Genomic DNA, 22,769 nt, shown 5'->3' with positions numbered 1-22,769 from the left:
ATCAAGGTTTCACCAGAGCTGATTGGTGCCACTTGACTCCTTTTCTGGTTTCGCCGCCACAACATCTCCATCACAATGTGGCCCACGCTCATCAACGCCAAAATAATCATGATACAACGGTAAATTGCTAATGGTGTATATGTGTTGTTGCGTTACATGCGAGAAAACATACATCTACTTGTACGTCCTCCGCGCTAATTATCGTGAATACAAACAGGGGGGAATGACAACAGCAATGCTGACTACGAACTTCGGAATAGAGAAGAGAATTGAGAAAGACATCTTAGCTGGTGTGCCCTGAGGCCCTCAGATCAAGGAAAGGGTAACAATGTGTATGCAGAACTGGTGTATGTATGTCCGTTATCAAATTGAATGCGTTCCTTCTCCGTAAACCGGCCTACGCCTTGTCAGCCGTAGAGATCGCATGCGCATCCTCCAAGGCGTCCAAGAGCGTACTTGCGCTCCAAGCCTGAGTAGGGCACGAATCGTAACAGAATCCGCCATTCTCGTTGGTCAGCTCCGGTAGACCTCTCCAGGGATCCTTGCGGATATGTGCGCGAGAAGTGAGGAGGGAATTATGAATATAGTGGAGTGAGACAGATGGGTCCTGGGTTAAAAGATCTTATTAGGAACTGCGATGCGGCACGTAAATAAAAATCGCTTACCTTCTTGCCATCTCCTACTCGAGTGTCGAAGTAGAGGTATGCGCGTAGGAAGTATCCTAAAGGCCACCCCCACTCAGGACCCTAAAACATAGAGAATTCGTATCAGCCGCAGACTTATGAAACCAATTCACAGAAGGATCCAGGACGTGAGCATACCTGATGGTAGTTCCTCCCCTTAGCCACAGCCGGATCGCTCGAGTCGTTCGCGTTATCGTAGTGTGGCCTATATTGCATATCGCTCGGGTCCAGCGTCTTCATGCCCAAGGGAGCCCTCAAGACCTGGTCGGCCAACTTTAACGCGCCCATAGCGTGTTCGGGAACGAACAACTCTGGAGCGACCGTCATGGCAATGGGAAAATTGGCCCTGAACTGGTAGTCGGACCATTCGCGGCCGGTACCAGCACCGAAGGTGTCTTTGTAGATTCCGCGACGGTTCACGAGGGAGGAGTTGAGGGTGTACTTTGAGTCCTCAGTGGGATCTATATATTTGATTAGACCTAGGACGAGAGAGGAAAAAAAACCACCGCTACTCACCCAAAGGAACGTAGTAAGACTTCTCGAAAGACTCTTGGATCAAGTCATTCCACTCTTTATATGTGACCAGGCGGCGCTTTCCATCGACTAAAACCATTCAGAATCAGCACTGATACTCAAGCATGGAGATACATCGCGAAATGAACTCACTCCCAGCTTCAACACCCTTGAACGGAAACTTGCCCTTGCCCGCCAATCCATCCAACCACCTCAATGTACTCTTTACCAATCCAGTAATCTCCACTGGCGCTCCATCCCTAGGCGTCCCCGGAAGCCCCTTCGTACCCGCCTTCTCAGACTCTCCCATCTTATCCATCCAGGTCCCACAATTCCATTCATTCCCACCAGAGACGAGGCCCGTCTTCCAGTCGACTTTAACTTCGATGTTGAACCCTGGATCGCGCATCTGCATGTCGAGGTTCGGTCCCGCATTATGCTCGCGGAAGGAGATGCCATCGGCGTGGCGCTGGAGGATTTCCTGGATGATTTCGGCGATGGTGCTGGTTTCCGAGTAGGCGCGAGGGTCGTCCCAGGGAACCCAAGTATCGTCTTTGGGGAAACGACGCTTGACCGGTTCGTCGAGAATGGCTAGGCCGTCAGGAGCCTTCGTTGTGTAGTCTTGGATATTTTGTAACATCCACCAGGGAGAATCACGGGAGTTATATCTATATTCATACATGTCAGACAATTATCGAGCTTCGCAAAAATATGGAAGATACGCGTACCTCGGGTTCCTCACCGAATCCAACAAGTTCGGAATCAGTCCATGCTTCAACGTCGACGCAAACGCCACGATATGCTTCTTCGCATCAACAAACTGCCCCGTCGCCAAGAACAAGCCCCTCAACGAGATGAACACATCTCTTCCCCAGCACCTTGCCCATCCTGCCGCAAAGTGCGGCAAGCCAGCCGCGAGCGAAGGCGTCGGCTTGCCCGGGTCCAAGCTTGCAGACTGCACCCTACCATGCATCTGGACGGCAACGAGCGCAAGATCATGCGTGAACGAGTGTCCTGACGAGACGAAGTCTGAGCATTGCTCAATGGCGGCACGACGTGCAGCTTTGTAGGCTTCAGAGATGACAATGGCGAAATATTTGGGGCGGAGGAAAGGCGGGACGGAAGTCTTGATACGATCAAAGCGCGCTTTGAACCATTCCGCCGGCTTGGCGAGATGAGGAAGGTAGGAAGCTTGCTTTGAAAGTCGAGAAGGAACGTAATCCAACGCCCAGGTGCCCTCCCTGAGATGACCGCAAAGCGGGTGGCCCAAGTCGTTGTAGCGCATAACGTGACGGAGAGCGTGCATCCAGCCTTCCAATCCACAGAACTTGGACTTTCCGGCGCCAGGAATATCGTATCCTCCGATCTCTCCGTTCGTCGCATCGAGCTCCTCACCCTCGGACCTGAACAGGACGACGTTGAGATCGACAAGGTCAAGCTCATCGAATGCTTTATCAGCTCCGGATGCGCAGAAGGCGTCGAGCTCTGTGTCGAAGCCTTGCAAGTGAGTCTCGAAGATCATGATGCTACCGGGAGGGAAGTAATCGGGGACGATAATATCCGAGTAAGGGCCTTCACCGTCGCTTCCTTCAGGTACGTGGGGTGCAGGAATGGGAACAAGTTTGGACGGGATACCGCCCAGAGTTTTATCATCAGCTTTAGGCCCTGCTTCAGAAAACTCGATACTGCTGCCAAAGATGAACTTGACTTTGGAGCCGCGCAGGCGGATGGGTTCAACTGTGATGATAGGCTATCAGGTCTAGTTGGAAGAACCAAAGCCATGCGTGGACTTACTATTTCCACGATCCTTAGAACCTTTACTATTCGCGAAGGCATTGTGGGCGACCATGATGTACCCCTTCTGAGTGCCTGGCTGGACTCTGTGCATCACTATATACTAAAGAAAGTTTGGTGGTTAGCAAAATGTGTCGAATTGAAGGGAGAAAGCATCCTACGTCGTTTTCCTGATGCACATGACCCTCTTCATAACCGCCTACAACCATCTCCCTATGCAAATTATTCAACAGCCTTTTGGCCACCGCAATACCACTTCTCCCGAATTCCCCTTCCTTCGCATCACCTAATCCGACAAGTTCATACAGCCTCTTCTCCGTGACAAGCTCTAGAAGTTTAGGATACACCTCGTCGTAGCCCTTCACGCTGCCGGTGGCGCACCACGAGAATGCTACAACGGCGGCGGCAGAGAGCGTGTGCTCCGCGGAAAGCTTCATGGCAGTCGACTCGTTGTCGTGTGTCTGGTCGTAGAGAAGCGCATGAGGAAGCGAACCGGTAACAGGACTGACGAGGCAAGGTCGAATGGGCCCTTTCCCTGAAGGCGTCGGCGACTGAATGAAAGATGGCGTAGTCAGGCATGCTCCGTCCATAGAACCGATAGGCTTCCCGAGCCCATCACGCCAGATAATACGCGAGAACTCCTTCGGGTCGCCAGCGTTGCCCGCCTCGCGAATGAGACTGTTAATACCCAGACGACTGACGAAGATCGTGTCCATGTCCTCACTACCGGTGAACAGCTCCGCGACGACGTAGAGATCGGGATTGACCTCGCGAGCACGGTCTAGGAGGAACGTTCCCACGTGAAGAGGGGTTGAGTGACAGTTGTCGAGACGGAAGCCAGTGAAGGCGCGAGCGAGGGTAGTGACATATTTCGTCATGTGCTCCCAGAGGAAAGGAGAGTCTTCGGGTGAAGAGCCGTAGTTAAGTTTGACACAGTCGCCCCAGGCGATGACGGTACGTTGGAAGTAAGCCTTTGAGGGAAGGAGAGCAAAGTTCGATAAGGGATCGGCCGCCCACATCCAGCCGTTGACGGCCAAAGAGTACTTGAGAGGGTCCTTCTCGTGGCCAGGAATGCGAGCGAAGTAAGACTCCATGAGCGGTGATCTAGAAACAACGATTGTCAGCGAATGCTCAGACCGATAATATTTCGTTCACTTACTTCTGGGTGATCTCTCCCAATCGGGGACCATGCTCGTCGAGCCTGGTATACTTCAACCTTCCGCGAATGCTTTCGATGGCTATCTTAGTATCCACTTCCCATTCCTCGTACAACGGGACATTCAGAACATCCACAACCTTCACCCAGAACTCAGCGAGAGCGTCGATATCGCCTCCCTGAAGAGCAGTCTGAGTGATCCCAGCAGCCACTAAGCCATCCACCGACACGCCAAAGCGCTTCGCGTATTTCCCGAGACCTTGAATATGTTTTCCGTTCTCGAACGAGCGGAGCGTCACGGCGATATCGACAGGAGACTTGCCGGCGAGGTCGGGACCTTTCCAAGGGGTAGCCTTCCCACTCTTCAGAGCTTTATGGACCTCTTCCTTCTCGCGCTCGGTGTCGAGGACATAGTACTGCCAGAAGTTGAGCGGTTTGATATAGTCGGCGAATGCGTTCGTCAGAGTATCGACATCGCCCATGGAGTTCACAGAGGTAGGAAGGCCTTTCTCACTAAGTAGGCTAGAGAACTCGATCATCGCGTTATCCAGCTCAAGAGCTGAAGTGAGGTGAGGGAAGGTCGCGGGGCTAAATCCTGATGCAGGTTACAGTCACCTTCAGTCTCCCGAAAATTTGACAAAAGGTCCAAAACTTACCAGCTTCGGGATGATCCTCCAGCCAGGTGCTGTTGTTCGCCGTGTGGTTGAGAACGACATCGGTCAAGTTCAACAACCCATATTCTTCCCTCGCGAGCTTGAGGATTTCCTCCATCTTCGCAATACCGCCATCGGCCTTGATATCCTTGTTGTCATCGAACATAGCAGGCTCGTACTTCAACTGGTCCTTAATCGAGTAAGGCGAGTCGCTCTCGCCACGCTCCTGCAACGGCGTCCAGTGAAGCATGTTGTAACCGCGGTCCCTCGCCTCCGCAAAGAACTGAGGCCACTTTGAGACGGGGCCCATCCATTTCGAAACGGTACTGAGGAGAGAGACGGCGGAAAGAGGGATGTTCGTGAACTCGTCCTTGAGGGCACCGCCTCCTTCCGAGGGGGGGAGAGGTATCAAGTCGGAGGAAAGAATGGGAGCCCGAGCTTTGGTCCGAAGGATTGGGTCGATGTTGAAGTATCCTACGCGACCCTTAATCCGGGAACCTGCAGTGGCACCATCGTATTCGACCCAATAGGCAAACGCGCCGGCATGGGAGATGGGCAGATCAATCTCGATAGGCTTGGAGACGTCGGTCGGAAGTCTACAATTGACGTCGTGAGTTAAGGCCTGCCTCTGCATGGGTACAGGGTTTGCTTACTTTTTATCGCAAAAGTTGTTGCGATCAAACTGTCCTCCTTCAAGAGGGAAGTTGGTCTTGAAGACGCCGTTTCGGGAAGCAGGAGTGCCAGCCTCGAGCGATACACGCAAGATATAGGGAGTGTAAGCTGGAGGGAGACGAATGTACTGTAAAGTCTAATGTGAGTCTGTGCTCAGATGTAGAGATGATTACTGCGAGCAACTCGAAGGTGTGATCTCTTGGCCCTCAACCGATGAAGTCACATAACCTCAAGCTCCCGCAGAGCCATTACGTGAAATAATACAGAACAGAACGACGTACCGCAACTTCCTTGCTCGGCCCACCGTCTGCATCGAGTGCTAACTCGTAGACTCTGACGGGTGGCTCGCCCTTTTTGAATTCAGACTCGAAGAACGCGATACCCTCGTCTGCCGGCGTCCTAGGCGTTTTCTGCGCTCTAGAAGAAGTGGGCGAATTGCTCGCAGATGAGCCTGTAGAAGACATCCCTCCGCTGGGGATGGAAAGAGTTCCCGGAGCCAACGCCTTCTTTGCTTTATTCGCCGTAGACTTCGCCTTGTTCTTCGCCATCTTTAGTTTTTATGAAGGTGGAGAGATGTCCAGAGAATGCGGCGTGAGCGAGAGAAGGAGGGTATGGACAAGTGAGGGGATGCGCGTCCCGAACCTGGACGTGTTGAAAGTCTATATAAACCGCCTTTTGTGGACGACGTCATGGCTTCTGAATTGCTCTCGCCCCAGATGGATGCACGTTGCAAAAGTTGATATGCATTGATATCGGAAATTTCCCTGACCTTCCCGGACTTACCCCGCGGGTGGCGATCTGGGGAAAGGTACGAACGTTGTGGGGCGCCACACATCCCAAACTCTGGAGTCGCAAACATAAACCGAAAAATAGCATAGAATACAGTCAATAAAGCTGGTACACGATCGACGCAAATCCAATATATTACAACACGCTACGACTTTCCCTTTCATAACCGCCGCCCCTCCGCTTGAGTATTCGAATTCATTATGCCTGCCTAAATCCCCACCACCTCCGATCCGCCCCTCCACCTTCCTGCCTACCCCAATCCTGGCTTTCAGGTCTTCTCTTCCTAAGTTTATTGCTCTCGACGGCCGGCGCACGTTCAGGATCTAATTAGAATACGATTACATTGAGCCCTCCGTCAGTGCGCAGATGAGGTAGAGCACGAACTACGAGGATTGTAGTGATTTCTGTCGCTAGCTTGCCTCCAAGGATTGGTCGTAACAGGCGGCGCAGGGACCCTCGGTACTTCACGAGTACGTTCTCTCCCAGCACGATCTCGATGTTCTCTCTCGTGCCTCCGCCCAGGACTGGGGTCCCTCCTTCGTTCAGCATGACGATCATGTGCCTCCCTATGTCTCTGTGGTGGCGGCGAGGGCGCTCTTCTAGCTTGATCAGAGGCCTTGACTGCAGGGGGAAGAGGGTATGGATTGTTCATGCCTTGAGCTCGGTTTGGCGGGGGTATAACAGGTGGGCCCGACCCAGCAAAACTTCCAACACGTTCACGGCCGTTACCTACAGGCCCCCTCGGAGCTGGTCCCAGGCCAGGCGGAGGATGAGGTGGAGGTGGGGGAGGTGGAGTAGGGTCGGCTCTTGTATTACCTACGTATGGACCCGCATTGTTGGGGGGCTGTCTATTATCGAGATGGGGATAGACTTGTCGGGCAGGGTATGGGTTGTTGTTGTCTGCATCATCGTTCCAGCCAGTCCTCTGAACATGAGGAATATCCCCGGGCCACTGATTTGCATGCAAAGGTGGTGCGTGTCCCGCAGTCGGAGGACGCGGTGGTCCTGGTGGACGTAGCCCACCTTGAGGAGCGAGCGGTGGCGGTCCGCCCTGAGGTTGACCACCTTGAGGAATGAACGGTGGCGGTCCTCCTTGAGGTGGGAACAGAGGACGAGCCTGAGCACCGGGATGAGGAGGGAGTGGAGAATAACGGCCTCCGTCAGGGCGAAGAGGGACGACAGGTGGAATATCAGGTGGACTAAAATGTCTCCCATTCTCTGGTGGGGGAGGTACTCCGTAAGGAGGACCAGGCGGCCCACGAGGAACTTGACCCATATTCCATGAGCCTAGGTCACTACGAGGTTGACCTGGAGGTGGAGGGGATGGTGACCGACCTCCGGGTGGCGGCAGAGGTGCGGGCGCTACGCCGTGGCCAGTTCTAATGGACGACGCGGAGTTAGGTGGGTTCAAGTGTTGGAGAGATGGTTGGTCGTGTGTTTTCTCGAGGATGTACGTCGTAGTAGGAGGACCCTGTCAACATAAAATATGCGTATCTCATCAGCTTATGATACATGCCTGGCTCTGGACAAGTACATGGAATCTAGACATGAGAAAGTTCAAACGAAATGATTGCTCACCCTACCGCCGCCAACCCTTTTGATGATACTCTCCTTCACACCCTTGGAGTTCCTTGCGAGTCGAGTCTCTGAGACAGATGGCCTTCCGCTAAGTTTGATTGTGCGCGTGTGACTTGACATCTCGAAATGATCGTCAAGAGCAGTGGGTCGACCGACGGCGCCGTTGTTGAAAGGATTATATGAATCTTGAAAGAGTTTGTCGCGCTCCCTGTCGAACATATCGGTTGTAAGATGAACAGGAGAATGATAGGGCGTAAGTTGTTGAATAGCAGGAGGATTGTAGGCGAGCGCCATGATGAAAGAAAGGGCTTGAGCTCTAGATGAGAAAGACCAGGGACTGTGGCCAGAAAACAGGAACGGGTGGCTGTCGAGAGACAGTGAGGCTACTCTGACTCTGGTGTAATCCTACGCGAGTCTTATATGCAGTTGCAGAAAACTAGTCGGCGTCCCTCACGTTCCGCCTCAGACTACATTGGCTCAAATTAAGATACACGCCCTCCCATTCAAAGCGATGAAAACGTCAAGTGTGGCCCTAGGATGACCTCCGATCAAAGGAATGTTGGGTGTGACTGGGGATACGAGCGCCACTCGCAAGGATATATGCATATAGCCTTCAGAACCCAGGACCGAGAACAGAAGAACTTTAACACAGCACGACGAAGGCTGAGGCTAAGCAAAGTCGCCCAACCTTCGGAAGGCTGTGGTCAAAAGAAAAGGGTGAAGGCGTAAGATAGACCCGAATCAAAAATAGCTCTGTATGACCATGCATGCCCCGCTGAATGTGTCCATAAAATCCGGTGACGTCCTTCTCGCACAGCCGCGCGTACTGAATTAAACATAACAGAACGAAACCATCATCGGCAGTGCCGCCATTGACCCGCTCTTCATCATTGAGACATTCCATACGAGTAGTGCAATACTCAGGAACTCGAAAAGGATTGATACATGAGGCATGCGCAATGCAAAGGAGGTCTGAGATACCGACGCAAGATCTTAGATTTTGGCACAAGCGTATGGCCACCGTGCCTCTGTGAGCAAACAGAGACCATCCAGACGGATCAGCGGCTAGCAGATCGAGAAATTGTCAACAAATACTCGCGCCGCAACATCATAAACGGCCGATGTCCGCGCTGACGCTAAAAGTAACTCACCTGAGGATACCAAAGGGTTTGCGGCAGTACATGAGGGCTGACTCCTCCAAAATGCGCGAACCTCGTGTCGCCACCACCAGCGACTGTGTGGATGAATATGAGAGTCCGATGGAGGTGAGCGACAACGTCCTGCGGTCCTTTCGGACTTGCCATAAGAGACTTATCGGCACACCAAAGGGGATTGGTGAATGGGTATAAAATATACAGAAACAAACCTCAAGACACAAGATGTAGCAGACCTGCTGATCACAGTATGTCAACGTGATGAAGTGACCCTTGAACCCTGATTTCCTGGGGCTATGGCATACCAGCGTATTGGAAGCTCGTTCGGCACATTATTGACAAGTTGACCTACTACGACGTCCAACTCTATGGTCTGTATTCTGAGGTAAATACTCGCGCATAGCTTCCATTAGTTCACTGGAGGATTCAGTTCCAATCGATGTGAAAGGATCGGAAAACTACCCTCAAAAAAGAGCGGCAATTCATCCTCGATGTTGAAGTGTCAGTGCTTGTTTCCGATGTGGGGGGCCCGTTCAAGTTTGAAGGAAGACAGACCATCACGGGTCTATTTCTGCTGTTCGTAAGACTAGGAGCGGATGAGGTGCAAGGACAATCGTCGTCACATAGCAAGATACGCTTCATCATGGAGAGAGTAGAAGAACTCTAGATAGAAATTTGAGCAGAGAGCGCCGTCGATGAGGTTACAACGTTAACGTGTCCTGGACTTATCCGCCCGACGGCTTTTGCCGAGATATTGTGGCGCGCCACATTTGCTGTTCTTCGGGACTGCGGAGAAGGAGTCGACTCAGAAAACTAACAAGTAAAGGTTGGTCGGAAAAGCTTTCGGCTCAGGTTTGAAAATATATCAACCTTAGTAACATTGTATAAGTCGGAATAATCACAAAGATATCGCTACGAGAGTGACCCATGTACTTGACAGAACGGCCGTGGGAGCAAGGAGAAAGTAAACAAACATGATTAGAAATAATTCAAGGCAGCTCTGGATAGAAGTCTCGCAACATCTCGTCCTTGACACATTGGACTTGTCTGTGCCGCAGATATTATCACGCCGAATTACTCATAGTTATGACCTTTCTCTGATCTTCTCCTGGCCAGGTCTGCTCCGGGTTCCCTATGCTTGGACGCTGTGCCAGGAGCTCGCGCAGAACCTTGCACACACAAATAATATCATGTTTATTTCAGTGTTTATCAAAGCCCATTGGCGAACAGCAGGTGAGACCTACCAGAAACATACTGATCAACGATAGACTTCTTCCGCCATGGGTTTGAATAGTCCAATGCTGGTCGGGCAACACTGGTTCGAGACGAAGCTACAGATGCCCTTGACGAAGCTTCAGATATGCTCGTCGTTTGCCCAGGGCGAGCGCTAGCAATGCTGAGACTTGCTCCAGAAACGGACAGGCCGTCGTCACTGTCCTCGGCATCGCCGGCTCCCCCTCGAAGCCTTTCGGCAGAGCGCTCGTCCCAAATACCGTAGTGTGGCTGCGGTTGCTCCAGTGAAAGGTTTATGCTTCCGCTCGAAGATGGGTCATACGTTCGCTGGCAGTAATAGGACGTCTTTGGAGGTTGCTGTACCGTGACGAACATGTTAGTCCCCTCCCAAAAACAAGCAGCAATAAAACAGAACTCTGACACTCACGTTCCTACCAACTGTTGTCACGAGGCTTTCCCTCATACCGTTCGAACTCTTTGAGAACCTAGTTTCGGAGAGAGGCGGAAGGCCGGGTTTGATGATTGTGCGTGTAGTTCTGTATACCATGACAGACTGGTCGGGCGGAAAATGTGAATAATTCACTGTCGGAGCAGGTGAGGGCCTCAGTGGCGGCGGGGCAAAAGCGGCTGGTGAAGGGTTGGAAGGCCCTCCCGGCACACGAGGAGGTGAGGGTGGTTGTGGGGCTGCTGGCTTTTCTGGAAGTGGTACTGGTGCTGGCAATGAATGTGTGTGTGAGGGGGGGGTAGGCTTAGGAGGTGGGGCGTTAGGCCACAGTAGCGCAGTCGGCTGTTCTGGAGCTGGTGCTGGCACTGAAAATGTGGGCGAGGGAGGGGCAGGCGGAGGGAGCCGAGCATTGGGCATGCTTATGAAAGGAGGTTGAGCTTCCCTCCCGGCAGCGAGAAAGCGGTCTCGTTGGTAGTCGAATTGCTGAGGGAAGATCAGATAAGGAAACTGTTGAGGTGGAAAGTGGCCAGGAGGGGGAGAAGTGCGTTCCATTATCACTAATAGGATAAGATGACAAGCGTAGACTTGTAGGCTTGAGATGAGGAAACGTTCAGGCGCCAGGGAAAAGTTCTGCCACAGGGGAGCAGCTATTATAGAGGCGAGCAGAGATATTGCAAGGTTTAGAGCCGACTGAGGAGCCGCCACAGCCTCTGCATGGATGACTACAGTCAGCTACCTTGCTAGAAGTACTATGCTCCCAAGAACATAGACACTGCTTCCACCAAACGTAAGAGTCAATGAGAAGTATACATCCTGTCAGGGAGAACGCCCCGCACTGATTCGAAAGCAAAGTTCGGCAAAGACATGGCGGTAGGAAGAAAGGACAGGATCCCAAACAAGGTAGGAGCGAGACCTCCGCCAGGGTCTTGTACGACTGAACCGCCACACAGACGCCAGATATAACTCTGTGTCATCGTAGTGCCTGACTGCAGAATACTCACATGAAGCCTCTGATGCTTGGCGCGGACGAGGGATGTCAAGAGATACGGTTATGAAGATCCCCGCCATTGGATCCGTTAGAAGACCTTGTAGTCTAATACAGTCGGTTGTACAATAATGGGATAAATCATGGCCATCAGTAACATGCCATTTCGAGAGGAAGCAACATTCTCACGAGCCCAGTGTCAGTCTGTCGGGTAGTGACCGTCCAACTAGTACTGACATCACATTTGGGCGGTGGCAAAGATGGAGGGATGTGAACTATCATGCAGCCTGAGCTCAACATCCCGCTGCTGTCCCAAGATAGAACACGGCAGTAAACGTCTCAAAGCGCCCATCGGGTCTATATGTCTATGTGCAATATGGGGTTTTCTCCGTCCGTTAAAGCGTCCGTGTTCCCTTGAACTACATTACCGCTCCCTGCCACTTCATAACCTGTACACAAGGATACGAAACCGTTCACGAGTATGGTTCTTCGGGAGCATTGGCTCGCTCGAGTGGGCGTAACCCGTTATGATGGTCTTGTAATCTTGAGTTTGAGGCCTATAAGGGGTGCAGATTTCAGGCATGGAACACAATGTAAGCGGTGAAGGGCAAAAGAAATGGCCAAATACATACATGAATATAACGGGAGTAATTGACAATGCGATGCCCCCATTCAGGCTGAAAGGCTGAAAGCGCTGCAACCAAAACATAGTTCTCATAAGATAGGCCCGGTGCTTGCACAAAGAGGAGCGTCACCATGTCTGAGAGCAGCTACCTGGAGCCCTGCATGTGGTAAATGAATAGTTCATAACATATCACGACCCATTCTAGGTTGTCGTCTCCGCGACATGCAGTGTATGTCACAGCAGAGCGAGATATCACAGCCTTCCACCATACTGGCTGAGTTATGTGTAGACGGCTGTTTCTCATGCAAAAACGGATCTAGGATCTTGACGGTGGTGACACCCCACAAGCACTGACCAATACCCACACTCACAGTGCCTCTTCACGATTAGCTTCATCTTCATGCGACGCCACCCGCACCTGTGCTACTGACGCAGCCATGTCCCTAGTCGACGGCGAGCTAGCTTACCTACTTGGTTTGTTTGGGCAGGTGATACTCCAGATACGGTGTACTTGGAAGGCTATGATCCCGCACTTGTTCCTATGATGGAGCGCGCGTTTACATGGAGCAGGGAAGTAACGTAAGAGTTAGGAGTTGTTGCAAAACTGAAGCAAAGAAAGGCGTACTTGGTAGAGGAACAGGGAAGAACGATTGCTGTAGACCGCACTGATCTTGTATGCTTGACGAATGGGGTGAAACGCAGCGACGATACGGTTCGATGTATGGAGAATCGAAAAGTGTACTACATGGATGCCAACCAAGTGGCGATAAACAATACTACAATAGGAGACTATCAAGGTGAGTACAAAAGCAAAAGAAGATACCTAAGAGTCACTGATTAACCGATTACATCAGAGCGATATCAAAGCAATCAACTAATACAACCGGCATGATACAACTGACGACTCACAGCTCACAGGCAGCTGCAGACGAAGCCCAGACCTATCCTCTAATAGAACACATCGGGCACAACACGATACAGATGCCCGACACACCGTCCTACTGTATTATCCTACAAGCCCACCGCAACTTGAGGATCAATATTCCCTTCGCGTTCTCTTCTCTCTTCTTCTTTCCGTAGCTACATACACGGAACATGAGACTCAGTGCCATAATTTCTCCTTGACACGCTCACCGATGGACTTACGAGACGGAACCTCGTGGTACGAAGGGGGCGGAGAGACCTCATGCCTCCCCGACCTGGTCGCCGGCAGTTCATCTGGGACCACCACCACAGGTGTATCAGTAATGCGCGGCCCGTCGTCCACTCTGCTGTCACGTTGATGCTGATGGTGGTCCTTATCACGGTGACGATGCAAGAAATGGAGCGGGTTCCTAGAGTGACGATGGTCTTCGTGATGACGAGGAGCATTCCGGTCCTGGAAGGCCCCGGGAACAACTGGATCATCGTCTGAACTGCTGTCGTCGTGAATACTCCGGTTGTGCGCGGAGCCACGGGAAGACCGAGAGCGTTCGTCTCTGCCAGAGTGATGGGAGTGGTGAGAGTGGTGAGAGTGAGGGCGGGCTTCTTGACTGGAGCGATGACTGTGGCGCGGGTCCCGAGGAATCACGGGCGTGTCGTCTTCATTGTCGTAGGAGAAGCGATGGCCGCTGTGGCTTCCATGGCGGGAGCCCGGTTGAGTTACGTTGTGAGGTGGTGGTTGTTGGATGTAGCGATCATTTCTGGGTGTGGAAGAATCTTGTTCGATGCCGTTGAGGGTGTGGCGTTCGCGGCCATCGGGGTAGGTGTGCGTGACATGCTCGTTGCCCTATATAGCGTCTTGTCAGTGGATTGTCTAGTTCGCCCTCGAAAGGAGAGACGCGTACTTGCGAATCCTTCCTCTTCACGATCGATTCTGTCACACCGTTGATCGTTCTAGTCATTCGACTCTCAGACACCCATCTTCCGCCATTTCCGTTGCCGAAACCACCGGTAGAACTCGAACTCATCGACTGAGTGCTGAAGCCTCTGCCACCGGCGCCACCTCCGAGCATCATATTCATCATCGGACTTCCGAACCCAAATGATCCAAACGCTCCCATGCCTGGACCCCCGTTAACGCCACCGCGTCTCCTGCCAGACCCGAATACTTCATCATCGTCGTCGTCGAGGAACGGGTCGCGATAGCTATTTCCGAACCCTCTCCCTTGGTTGATATCATGGAGGTCACCGAACATCTGATTGAATAGTTGGAAAGGATCCGTGAATCCATAGGAAGATTGATTATATTGGTGTGGGCGGGAACGGTGACGCTGAGGCGGCGGGCCACCAAACATAGACGGGAATGAGGGGAAGCCAGTGCCGAAAAATGGATCATTGAAGGGGTCATTGGCACGTTGTCGGCTGCCGCGACCGCCTCGAGTGAATGGAGAGTCGAAGAAGTCGGATGGGAAGTCTGGAGCATTAGGTCGAGACGAGGTCGGTGGGGGCCAAACGCCAGCAGCGTCGTATTGCTGATGAATGAAATGATAGGGTACCGGTTAGCGCAGTGCCGCATGTGGGTAGAGGGGGCGTAGAAGCGAGGGTAGAAGTACGATAATCGGATGTGGCGGCTTACCTGGCGCTTCTCTGGGTCGCTGAGGACCTCGTAGGCATTGTTCACCTATTCGATATCGGTCTGAGCAAATGAAGAAAGTATGGTGTAGTGATGCTGGCAAATTTTGGAGGCATACCTTGCGAAATTTCTCGTTAGCTGCCTCTTTATCCACCTCAGTCATGTCTGCTGGCTGGCGATCTGGATGAGTCTGCAATGCCCGACGTTTGTACGCCTTGCGAACTGCCCTTTGCAGTAAGTAATGAACCTATAAGCCGACCATGAAATAGACTACATACTCTGGTCAGTCGTCGCATTCTTGTCCAGCTCGAGCACGTCGTAGAGATCTGTGGCCATGTCGTAGACTATTGGCGAGAGACCAAGAGAGAAGGAGGGATATACAAGTTCTGCGCGCCCTAGCAGAGGCCTATTATATAGGTAAGAGAACACAAACAGGATGCCCCATACACGAGCTTAGCGGCTGTTGTTCTCGAAACGTCGGTGAGCGGTGCAAACTCAAAGATGTGTTGTTCCGAAAGACTGCCGCGCCACTCAGAGCCACACGCGTCCCCAATTTCCCATCACGTGTAGACTTCGCGCTTCGCGATTTTTTCGCGTCTTTTCCGTGCTTTTTCTCCATCGTCGATACCATTCTCAGAATCCTCGCTTGGACTGTGGACATCAAGGATCGGACTCAAAAATGCGGCTCCAAGAAGTCGTTTTATGCTCAACTGCACCCTCGACTTCTACGTCCGGCGCTGGTGCTATAGCTCTGCATGACATCTCTACGGGCTCTACTTTGGCATCCTTCAAGCAAACATCTCCTGCGGTTCAATGCACCGCTGTGGTCAATACGACCGTGCTAGATGGGACACCACAAGGAGGTTTAATTCTCACGTCACAACCAGACAAGTCTATTTTGAACGTCTACAATTTCCAAAAAGTAAGGTGCGTCTACGCCACATCGTACTTCTGCGCTGCCTCACTGCTAACTCGCGTTGGTGTTTTTGACCTGAAGGACCAGATAGCCCTCAAGATTGTGCTCCCGGAGAAACTATCGTGCATCTCGGTTGATGCAAGGGGAGAATTCTGCGCGGGAGGGACGGCACAGGGCAGGATTTATCTTTGGGAGGCATGTGGCCCAATTCATCTTACTACTCTAATTCTCTGTACTGACTGAACCCCGATTTCGACCCGGTATTAGATTGCATCTGGTATTATGTATAACTCGTGGGACGCGCACTACCGACAAATCACCGTTTTGCGGTTCACATCTGACGGAGCCGCATTACTGTCAGGGAGTGAGGACTCAGGTGTTAGCGTGTGGTCTGTTTCCAGGTGAGCAGCCTCCGGGCGTATCTGGCATACCCAAAAACCTGATTCTTCGCGACAGGCTCCTAGATGACGAGCTGCAAAATGATCTCCCTTCACCCTATACGACTCTTTCCGACCATACCCTCCCGATCACTGATATTGCATGTGGCGTAGGGCCCTTCCCTTCATGTCGGGTCCTCACTTCATCAGTAGACCATTCAGTCAAGGTGAAATTATGTTCAATTACCCGAAGCTCCCTTTGTCAGATTCTGACGGCATTTTGTCACGAACCTAGCTCTGGGATCTGTACTCGAAAACTCTCCTCACGACCTTCCACTTTCCTCATTCAATCTGTTGCCTAACATGGGACGTCACCGAACGTCTTTTCTTCGCTGCCTCTTCCACCTCAGAAGGAACTGTCCATCAAGTGAACCTATTTCGTAAAAGAAATGATCACGGCAGCCAAAACTTTGGAGGGATGGAGGCCGTAGGTGGAGCGGGCGTGAGCGATGTTATCAGGATTGGGGAAGAAGACCCACGAGAGGCTAAAAGAAGAGTAATCACTGTCGGGTACGTAGTGACGTTCTTGGGATCTTTATGCGTATCTCATTATTGACGATGTACTGTATTGCGACGTACAGAGAGCCAATAGCGTCTCTAACCCTCTCCCTAACATCCTCTTTCCTCCTCACCGGCACCTCAACTGGACAAATCCACATTCACGATATCCCCTCGCACCAGCTCCTTCGTACTATCTCTTCGCACAAAGGTTTCTCAATAACTTATCTCACCACGATGTTGAAACCCCCGGACTTGATCGGTCACGCGAGTTTGAGTTTGGGCGCAGGGTCCGCAGGCGTAGGTGTGGGAGGTGGTGCCACCTCGGCAGGTAGTGGTGGCGCTGGAGGGGAAATTGGTGTGAAACCTATAATGCCTTTCCAGAGGATGAAGGAACCTCGGGCGAGAGATGCGCACGAGGTCGTTATGGTTCTGCCCGTACAGGACAAGGTAAAGTTTTACTCCCATTCAATCCAGGAACTCTGCAACTAAACAAATCTGGAAAATTTTGACGCAGCTATCAATGTCCTCCTTGACCTCTTACTCGCCCGCCGAACTCCTTCGAGACCATGAATTCTTCGTGAATCCGAGTGCGTCGCCCGCCTCGTCTACGCCTAGAGCCGCAAACCCTACACTATTAGAGCCGAAAGTGGCGGAGCTAGAAGATGAAGTGGCGAAGTTAAGGGAACAGTTGGGGAAAGCGAAGCGGGTGAATGATGTTATGTGGGAGACGGTCGTCAAAAAGGTTGTCAAGCAGGGGAAGGACAGCGATGGTGACAGTGCGAAGGACAAGGATGATGGAAGGGCTAAGAAGAGGGGACGGGTTGATAGCTCATGATCGCTGTGCAAGGCTCTCTAGGATTGGTGTGCCGTTTGGTGAAATGGTCAAGAGGGGCCACAGTGGCGTCAGGATCAACGTACAAAAATTCGGACCGCGCCGGACCGTGTCATTGTTGACCGGTCGACCGCCGAGTCAGAGCGTTGATCTTCTTTGTCGGCGACAATTTGGACGATTTTCGCGACTTTGTTCGTTTCCTTATCGATTACCATCTTAGATCTATACTATATCTACTGCAGGCTGAATCTGCGCTATTGCTCGCCTCTTGATTGCCAACCTCTCGAACTGAACTTTCAGCTCAAGCGACTTTGACATCTACACGATGCCCACAACTTCCACATCCAAGAAACGCGTTGAAAAAGCACGGCCTTCATCTACTCTCCATTCCTTCTTTGCTTCCAACACGACACCGTCCAAATCCACCACCGCTAAATCCTCAAATCGCAATGTACACAACAAGTCCGCATCCTCGACTCCTCGTGTCAAGAAGTTCGTACCACCACCAGAGGAGGACATAATCGTTATTGACTCTTCTGAGGATGATGAACCGCACACTACGCTTCCCCGGAAGCCGTCGAGTTGCGGTATGAAACGCAAGGCCGAGGACAGGTCCAGTGATATTGAGTTTATTGAGGATTCGCATACGGAGACATCGAAGGGGACGTCTGCGAAAAAGGTGAAACAGGAGGTTATTGACGAAACTTCGACAAGGCCTGAAGACGAGGCCTCAGGTTTCTTTGGAAAGCCCCACTTGTTGTTGAGCTCCAAATCAGGGGAAAGTCCACCCTTCAGCACACCGAAATTCAGTGCGCCATCCGGCGAAGCTCCCACTGGACAGCGTCATGCCTCTGTAATCTCAGCGCAACCTGCCCCTCTTGTGCGCGACAACTCTCACCGCCCCACTCTTCTCGACTTGGACCCTTCGAGTACCGAATCTTGCTCAGCACCCGCTCCCAAGAGACCGTCTGCGTCCACTCGCCAGGATACAGCTTCCTCCAGTACGATATCGACATCTGGGCCTCAAGACGACAGGCTCCACGAGGTCGTTGAGATTGACGATGAATGGGACATGGGGGACGACGAACAGGCTCAGGAGGGCAGGGACCCTACTGAGCACGACTTCGACAATAATGAGGACGACGATGAAATAGAGTTCGAAGACCCGATCGATATGTCCACCAATTCTTCTAGTAAAGCCTCCACCTCCCGACTTGATCAAGATAGACCCAAAGTGGCGTCCAACAGCAAGAGTGCCAACGCGTTCTCTGTCCTTATGTCCTCTCATAAAGAGAACGAGGCTTGGAAGGAAGCTACAATCGCTGAGGACCGGACGTTCAGGCCTACGAAGAATAACGGTGGAAGGAGGAAAGCTCCGTTCTATAAGGTCATGACGGGTATGCCCATTGCCGTAGATGCTTTTCGGTATGGTGCTATCCCTGGCGTCACAGCGTATTTCTTGACGTGAGTTACTCGTCTACCTTACCTGATGTAGTAAAGTTGAAGGAATAGCGTTTCTCACCGCGTTAAATCCCTTAGTCACGCCCATTCAGACCACTACACAAATCTCTCGTCAAACTGGAAGGCTGGCCCAATCTATTGTTCCGGTCCGCATATCATTTTATATTTTGTATGGACCACACTCATTGTCAGTTTACCTCCCTTGTAGAAGGAACCGCGAATTTAATTATTCACATGCTTTCAGTTGATCGCAAGTGGGTGCACCCCTTACCAATGGACAAGCCGACAGTAATTCCCAACACCGGTGGCGTCACCGTGACACTCATCGAAGCAAACCACTGTTTGTCAATTTTCTTGTTCTCTTAAACCTAGAAATCTAAAGTTATCACTGTTCCGTGCAGGTCCCGGATCTTCACTGTTCCTCTTTGAGGGCAAACAAACTATCGATGCTGGTGACAGTACTTTCAAATCTCCCTTCGTCGGGTCCTCCAAGATGTTTCGATATCTCCATTGTGGCGACTTCCGGGCTTCGCCACAGCATGTGCTTCATCCTGCTGTCAAGGGCAAGCATCTCGACATTATTTATCTTGATACTACTTATCTTAATCCCAAAGTATGTTTTCTCCCTTGGTTCCTTGCTCTAAAGATACGTTTGTTGACAGGGCATGTGTGATGGTGCGCGGCATTAGTATTGTTTCCCAAGTCAGCCGCAGGTCATCGATGCGTGTGCAGAGTTAGCAAAAAGGATTGTCTGTGGTTCGGGCCTCGATGGAGGACGTGCAGGCGGCAGTACCAGCGTCGGGAAGACTGTTGATAAGTGGTTTGTGGCGGGGCCCAGCATCAAGGTCGAAGACAAAGGCAAGACGAAGGCGAAAGCAACTACGGATAAGATTCTGATCGTTGTTGGGTAAGAAGGAGACGCTATATGTCAGGATGATTGAGCTAAATCTCTTCAACCTAGAACGTACTCAATTGGCAAGGAGCGCGTCGTCAAAGGCATGTTGAAAGATGTTATGTCTGTCTCCAAAAGGTGACTAACGTAGCTCCCATTTTCAGCCATCGCTCGGGCCCTACAAACGAAAGTATACTGCGATTCCCGCAAAGCCGCCATCCTCCGCTGTCAATCCGATCCAGAGCTACACGCTATGCTCACCAAGGATCCCTATGAAGCCAGTGTACATCTTGTTCCCCTGGGAGTCGTGACTTCTGACAGGTTGAAGGAGTACACGGAGAGGTGGAAGGGGCATTGGGCTAAAGCGGTGGCATTTAGGCCCACTGGGTGGACGTGAGTTTCACTTCGCCCATTTCTTAAGGTTGTGACGCTCGCTCAGTACGCACGATCGCGCGACGGATACTTTTCAGGTATACGCCACCAGTAGGCAGCGATACTCTCCCTTCTATCTCTTCTATCATCACAAAGGGCAACCCACATCAGTCATTCACCCACGCCAACCTCAAACCCATGCGTAATAGCACTTTCACGCATGAACTCTACGGTGTACCCTACTCCGAACACAGCTCCTTCTACGAGTTGACCTGTTTCACCTTGAGTGTGGATTGGGGGAGAATCATCGCGACGGTGAATGTTGGGAGTGAGGGGAGTAGGGGGAAGATCAAGGCGTGGGTGGAGAAGTGGGACAAGGAAAGGAAGAGGAGGAAGGCCGCGGGGGTGAAAGACATAGATGGAGTGGTACCATATAGGAGTCCAGAGTACTGGTAGTGAAGGGGCATATGATGATGATGACGGTGTTGTGTCGTGTGGTGGTAAAGCGTTGGTTCTTGCTCACGTTCTCTCATTTCGGTGTATTACTATAGCTCACTGGTTACCTCTCTCCTGTACAGTCCTAATATCGTCGTCAATCTTATCTACTGGTTGGTATGTCGGTCTCGTCTATCATCCCTTCGGCCGATACGCAGAGCAGTAAGGCTGCTGAACAATCTGTTAAGTTGGCCGTTCCCTCTGGGACACTTGCTGGGTGCTATGTCTGAATTGTGACGGCGCATGATTGGCCTTTCTTCGAAGTTCTGATGCTCAAAGAGGCAATATCTAGGCTATTGCGACTGCTCAGCGACGAAGCTTCGTACCCCTTCTGGCCTCGGGTAGACTACTCCTGGAATGACAGTTGATTCCTAAGCGCCCTCGGTGGTCGTTCTCGGCGAGTGTGGATGAATATTTTGAGTTCGCCGCTTCACCTGAATCTTTGCGTTGGCTTAAGTCGCAGTGTTTTGCGCCGCACGAGATGCTTCAGTGGCGAGAAAGTTACCTCTACCAATGAATTAGTGAGACTTGGGTTTATCTTCACAGCGTTTCGTGCTGGTCATCTTCAGCCAAACGAACTTTGCCCGAGCCGCTTGAGAGCTAACTGACAAAGACTTTGGGATGTGCTTGAGTGAGATGGTTGAAAGTCCAATACTATGCCTATACATTAACACACTCTCCTCAGACAGGCGCTCTTAGACGAGGATCCAGTATAAAAGCCTAGTCGAATTGGCCGAGTCAATCCCTCACTAACTAGTCTCTTCATCTCCCTCCTCCACGAAGACCAACTCCCTGCTGATAAACAACATGTCTACATCCACCACTTTTGCCGTCGCTGGAGCTGGAAACATCGGTTCCCTCATTGCTAAATCTCTCCTCAAGTACAAAGCTTCGGGACGATCAAAGAGGTCATTGTCCTCACTCGCTCCGTACGCAACCATCGCTCCATCCTATTCTCGCAAGAACCAAACTCACCCCTCCAACACATTAACACAGGATACTCACAACGCGAACTTCTCTGCCACCGCCTCTCAAGACGCCGCCATCATCCCTGTAGATTACTCTTCCATCGACACGCTTATCGCCAGTTTAGCTCCCCACAAAATCGACGTTCTCGCGTCCCCCTTCAGCCACCCCACTGATATGGCGGAATCACTCGCTGACGCTGCGAAAGCTGCCGGTGTGAAATTGTTCGTGTCGTCCGAATACGGTGATCCCTCCACGGATTTGAAGGAACCGCTGGGGTTTATGGTTGACAAGATGAGGATGCAGAAGCGGTTGAGGGAGGATCGGAGGAGATGGTAACATGCCGCTGTCATGGGCCTCGAAGTATGAATGACATCGCGTCGTTCGTAGCCTACGTTCTCACAACGCTCCCTCCTTCAAAACTGGAGTGGCAGACTTTCCGCATCGAGGACGAGCGTCTCGTAAGCATCTCGTGTTCCTCCCGAGCTCTAGTTGCATCTTCACTCTCTTTCCGCAACGACGTCTGAAGATTCGCTCTTGCTGATATTTGTGTTCCCTCCCAGTCCTTCAACCAGATCTTCGAGGCCTACGAGAAGAAGACAAGGAAGAAAATTAATGTTACGCACAGACCCATCGAGGAGTTGAAGGACACGGTGAAGAAGGATAAATTTGCCAATATTTCCAGCCATCTGCATTTGATGGGGGCGGTGGGTGAGGCGTTGGTCGGCACGCCGGACCAGTTGTCTAATGGGTTGTTCCCCGGGTGGAACCCGAGGAGTGTGGCCAGCGTCATAGCACCTTAGATTCGTTGGAAGGTCTCTGATGTCGCAGAGTTTATCTGGAGAATGTAATTCGCCGTCTGTAATGCTTTAGTGGCGAAAATTGTGGTTTTTCTCCCGATATGCCCATTTCTCTGCACGTTTACGCTGTGGATTCTTTGGTGGCAGCAAATCTAAATGCCTTAAGATTTTGAGACAGGGAATCACACAACTTTGATCCGGTGAGAATCAATGCTTTCTCAATCCAAACTATATTTCTCCCATACCTCTGCCACCTATCCCCT

The 22,769-nt window shown here is 51.6% G+C and overlaps 6 protein-coding genes across 6 annotated transcripts; 3 read left to right on the top strand and 3 right to left on the bottom strand.

Moving 5' to 3' along the window:
- Positions 1–143: 143 nt before the first annotated feature.
- STEHIDRAFT_97477 (glycoside hydrolase family 13 protein) lies at positions 144–6,097 on the bottom strand. Its single transcript, XM_007304303.1, has 12 exons — positions 5,753–6,097; positions 5,453–5,598; positions 4,803–5,395; positions 4,150–4,741; positions 3,152–4,094; positions 2,991–3,093; positions 1,925–2,933; positions 1,350–1,864; positions 1,200–1,286; positions 822–1,144; positions 666–746; positions 144–607 (listed from the first exon to the last, which is right to left on the bottom strand). Exons 1-12 carry the CDS (start codon positions 6,017–6,019, stop codon positions 398–400), a joined length of 4,869 nt encoding a protein of 1,622 aa, XP_007304365.1. The 5' UTR covers positions 6,020–6,097; the 3' UTR covers positions 144–397.
- A 361-nt stretch (positions 6,098–6,458) lies between these two features.
- Positions 6,459–8,132, bottom strand: STEHIDRAFT_157029 (uncharacterized protein; the record flags this gene model as incomplete). Its single annotated transcript, XM_007304302.1, has 3 exons — positions 6,459–6,583; positions 6,645–7,731; positions 7,839–8,132. The coding sequence occupies 3 exons, from the start codon at positions 8,130–8,132 to the stop codon at positions 6,459–6,461; spliced, it is 1,506 nt and encodes a 501-aa protein (XP_007304364.1).
- Positions 8,133–12,977: 4,845 nt separating this feature from the next.
- On the bottom strand, positions 12,978–15,311 carry STEHIDRAFT_121587 (DnaJ-domain-containing protein). The gene is made up of 5 exons (XM_007304301.1): positions 15,113–15,311; positions 14,953–15,056; positions 14,838–14,882; positions 14,107–14,733; positions 12,978–14,048 (listed from the first exon to the last, which is right to left on the bottom strand). Exons 1-5 carry the CDS (start codon positions 15,168–15,170, stop codon positions 13,383–13,385), a joined length of 1,500 nt encoding a protein of 499 aa, XP_007304363.1. The 5' UTR covers positions 15,171–15,311; the 3' UTR covers positions 12,978–13,382.
- A 202-nt stretch (positions 15,312–15,513) lies between these two features.
- STEHIDRAFT_168651 (WD40 repeat-like protein) lies at positions 15,514–17,682 on the top strand (the record flags this gene model as incomplete). Its single annotated transcript, XM_007304300.1, has 7 exons — positions 15,514–15,756; positions 15,832–15,945; positions 16,018–16,151; positions 16,207–16,354; positions 16,423–16,697; positions 16,769–17,135; positions 17,203–17,682. The coding sequence occupies 7 exons, from the start codon at positions 15,514–15,516 to the stop codon at positions 17,521–17,523; spliced, it is 1,602 nt and encodes a 533-aa protein (XP_007304362.1). The 3' UTR covers positions 17,524–17,682.
- A 1,012-nt stretch (positions 17,683–18,694) lies between these two features.
- Positions 18,695–20,701, top strand: STEHIDRAFT_57142 (DRMBL-domain-containing protein; the record flags this gene model as incomplete). Its single annotated transcript, XM_007303895.1, has 8 exons — positions 18,695–18,984; positions 19,060–19,127; positions 19,190–19,321; positions 19,383–19,594; positions 19,671–19,888; positions 19,943–19,970; positions 20,025–20,266; positions 20,344–20,701. 8 exons carry the CDS (start codon positions 18,695–18,697, stop codon positions 20,699–20,701), a joined length of 1,548 nt encoding a protein of 515 aa, XP_007303957.1.
- Positions 20,702–21,547: 846 nt separating this feature from the next.
- Positions 21,548–22,509, top strand: STEHIDRAFT_111167 (uncharacterized protein; the record flags this gene model as incomplete). Its single annotated transcript, XM_007304299.1, has 3 exons — positions 21,548–22,041; positions 22,071–22,167; positions 22,270–22,509. 3 exons carry the CDS (start codon positions 21,548–21,550, stop codon positions 22,507–22,509), a joined length of 831 nt encoding a protein of 276 aa, XP_007304361.1.
- Between the last annotated feature and the right edge of the window lie 260 nt (positions 22,510–22,769).

Source organism: Stereum hirsutum (genome assembly GCF_000264905.1).
Source record: "Stereum hirsutum FP-91666 SS1 unplaced genomic scaffold STEHIscaffold_7, whole genome shotgun sequence".
Lineage (NCBI taxonomy): Eukaryota > Fungi > Basidiomycota > Agaricomycetes > Russulales > Stereaceae > Stereum > Stereum hirsutum.
This window is presented reverse-complemented; position numbering and strand designations above follow the sequence as displayed.

Bases quoted from the DNA above. Each gene is read 5' to 3' on its own strand.
- STEHIDRAFT_97477 (XM_007304303.1), bottom strand. From the start codon at position 6,019: ATGGCGAAGAACAAGGCGAAGTCTACGGCGAATAAAGCAAAGAAGGCG. The intron at 5,396-5,452 runs GTAAGCAAACCC...CGTCAATTGTAG, and splicing joins AACAACTTTTGCGATAAAAA to ACTTCCGACCGACGTCTCCA. The intron at 4,742-4,802 runs GTAAGTTTTGGA...AACCTGCATCAG, and splicing joins GGAGGATCATCCCGAAGCTG to GATTTAGCCCCGCGACCTTC.
- STEHIDRAFT_121587 (XM_007304301.1), bottom strand. From the start codon at position 15,170: ATGGCCACAGATCTCTACGACGTGCTCGAGCTGGACAAGAATGCGACG. The intron at 14,883-14,952 runs GTATGCCTCCAA...GATATCGAATAG, and splicing joins CTAACGAGAAATTTCGCAAG to GTGAACAATGCCTACGAGGT. The intron at 14,049-14,106 runs GTACGCGTCTCT...GACGCTATATAG, and splicing joins TGAAGAGGAAGGATTCGCAA to GGCAACGAGCATGTCACGCA.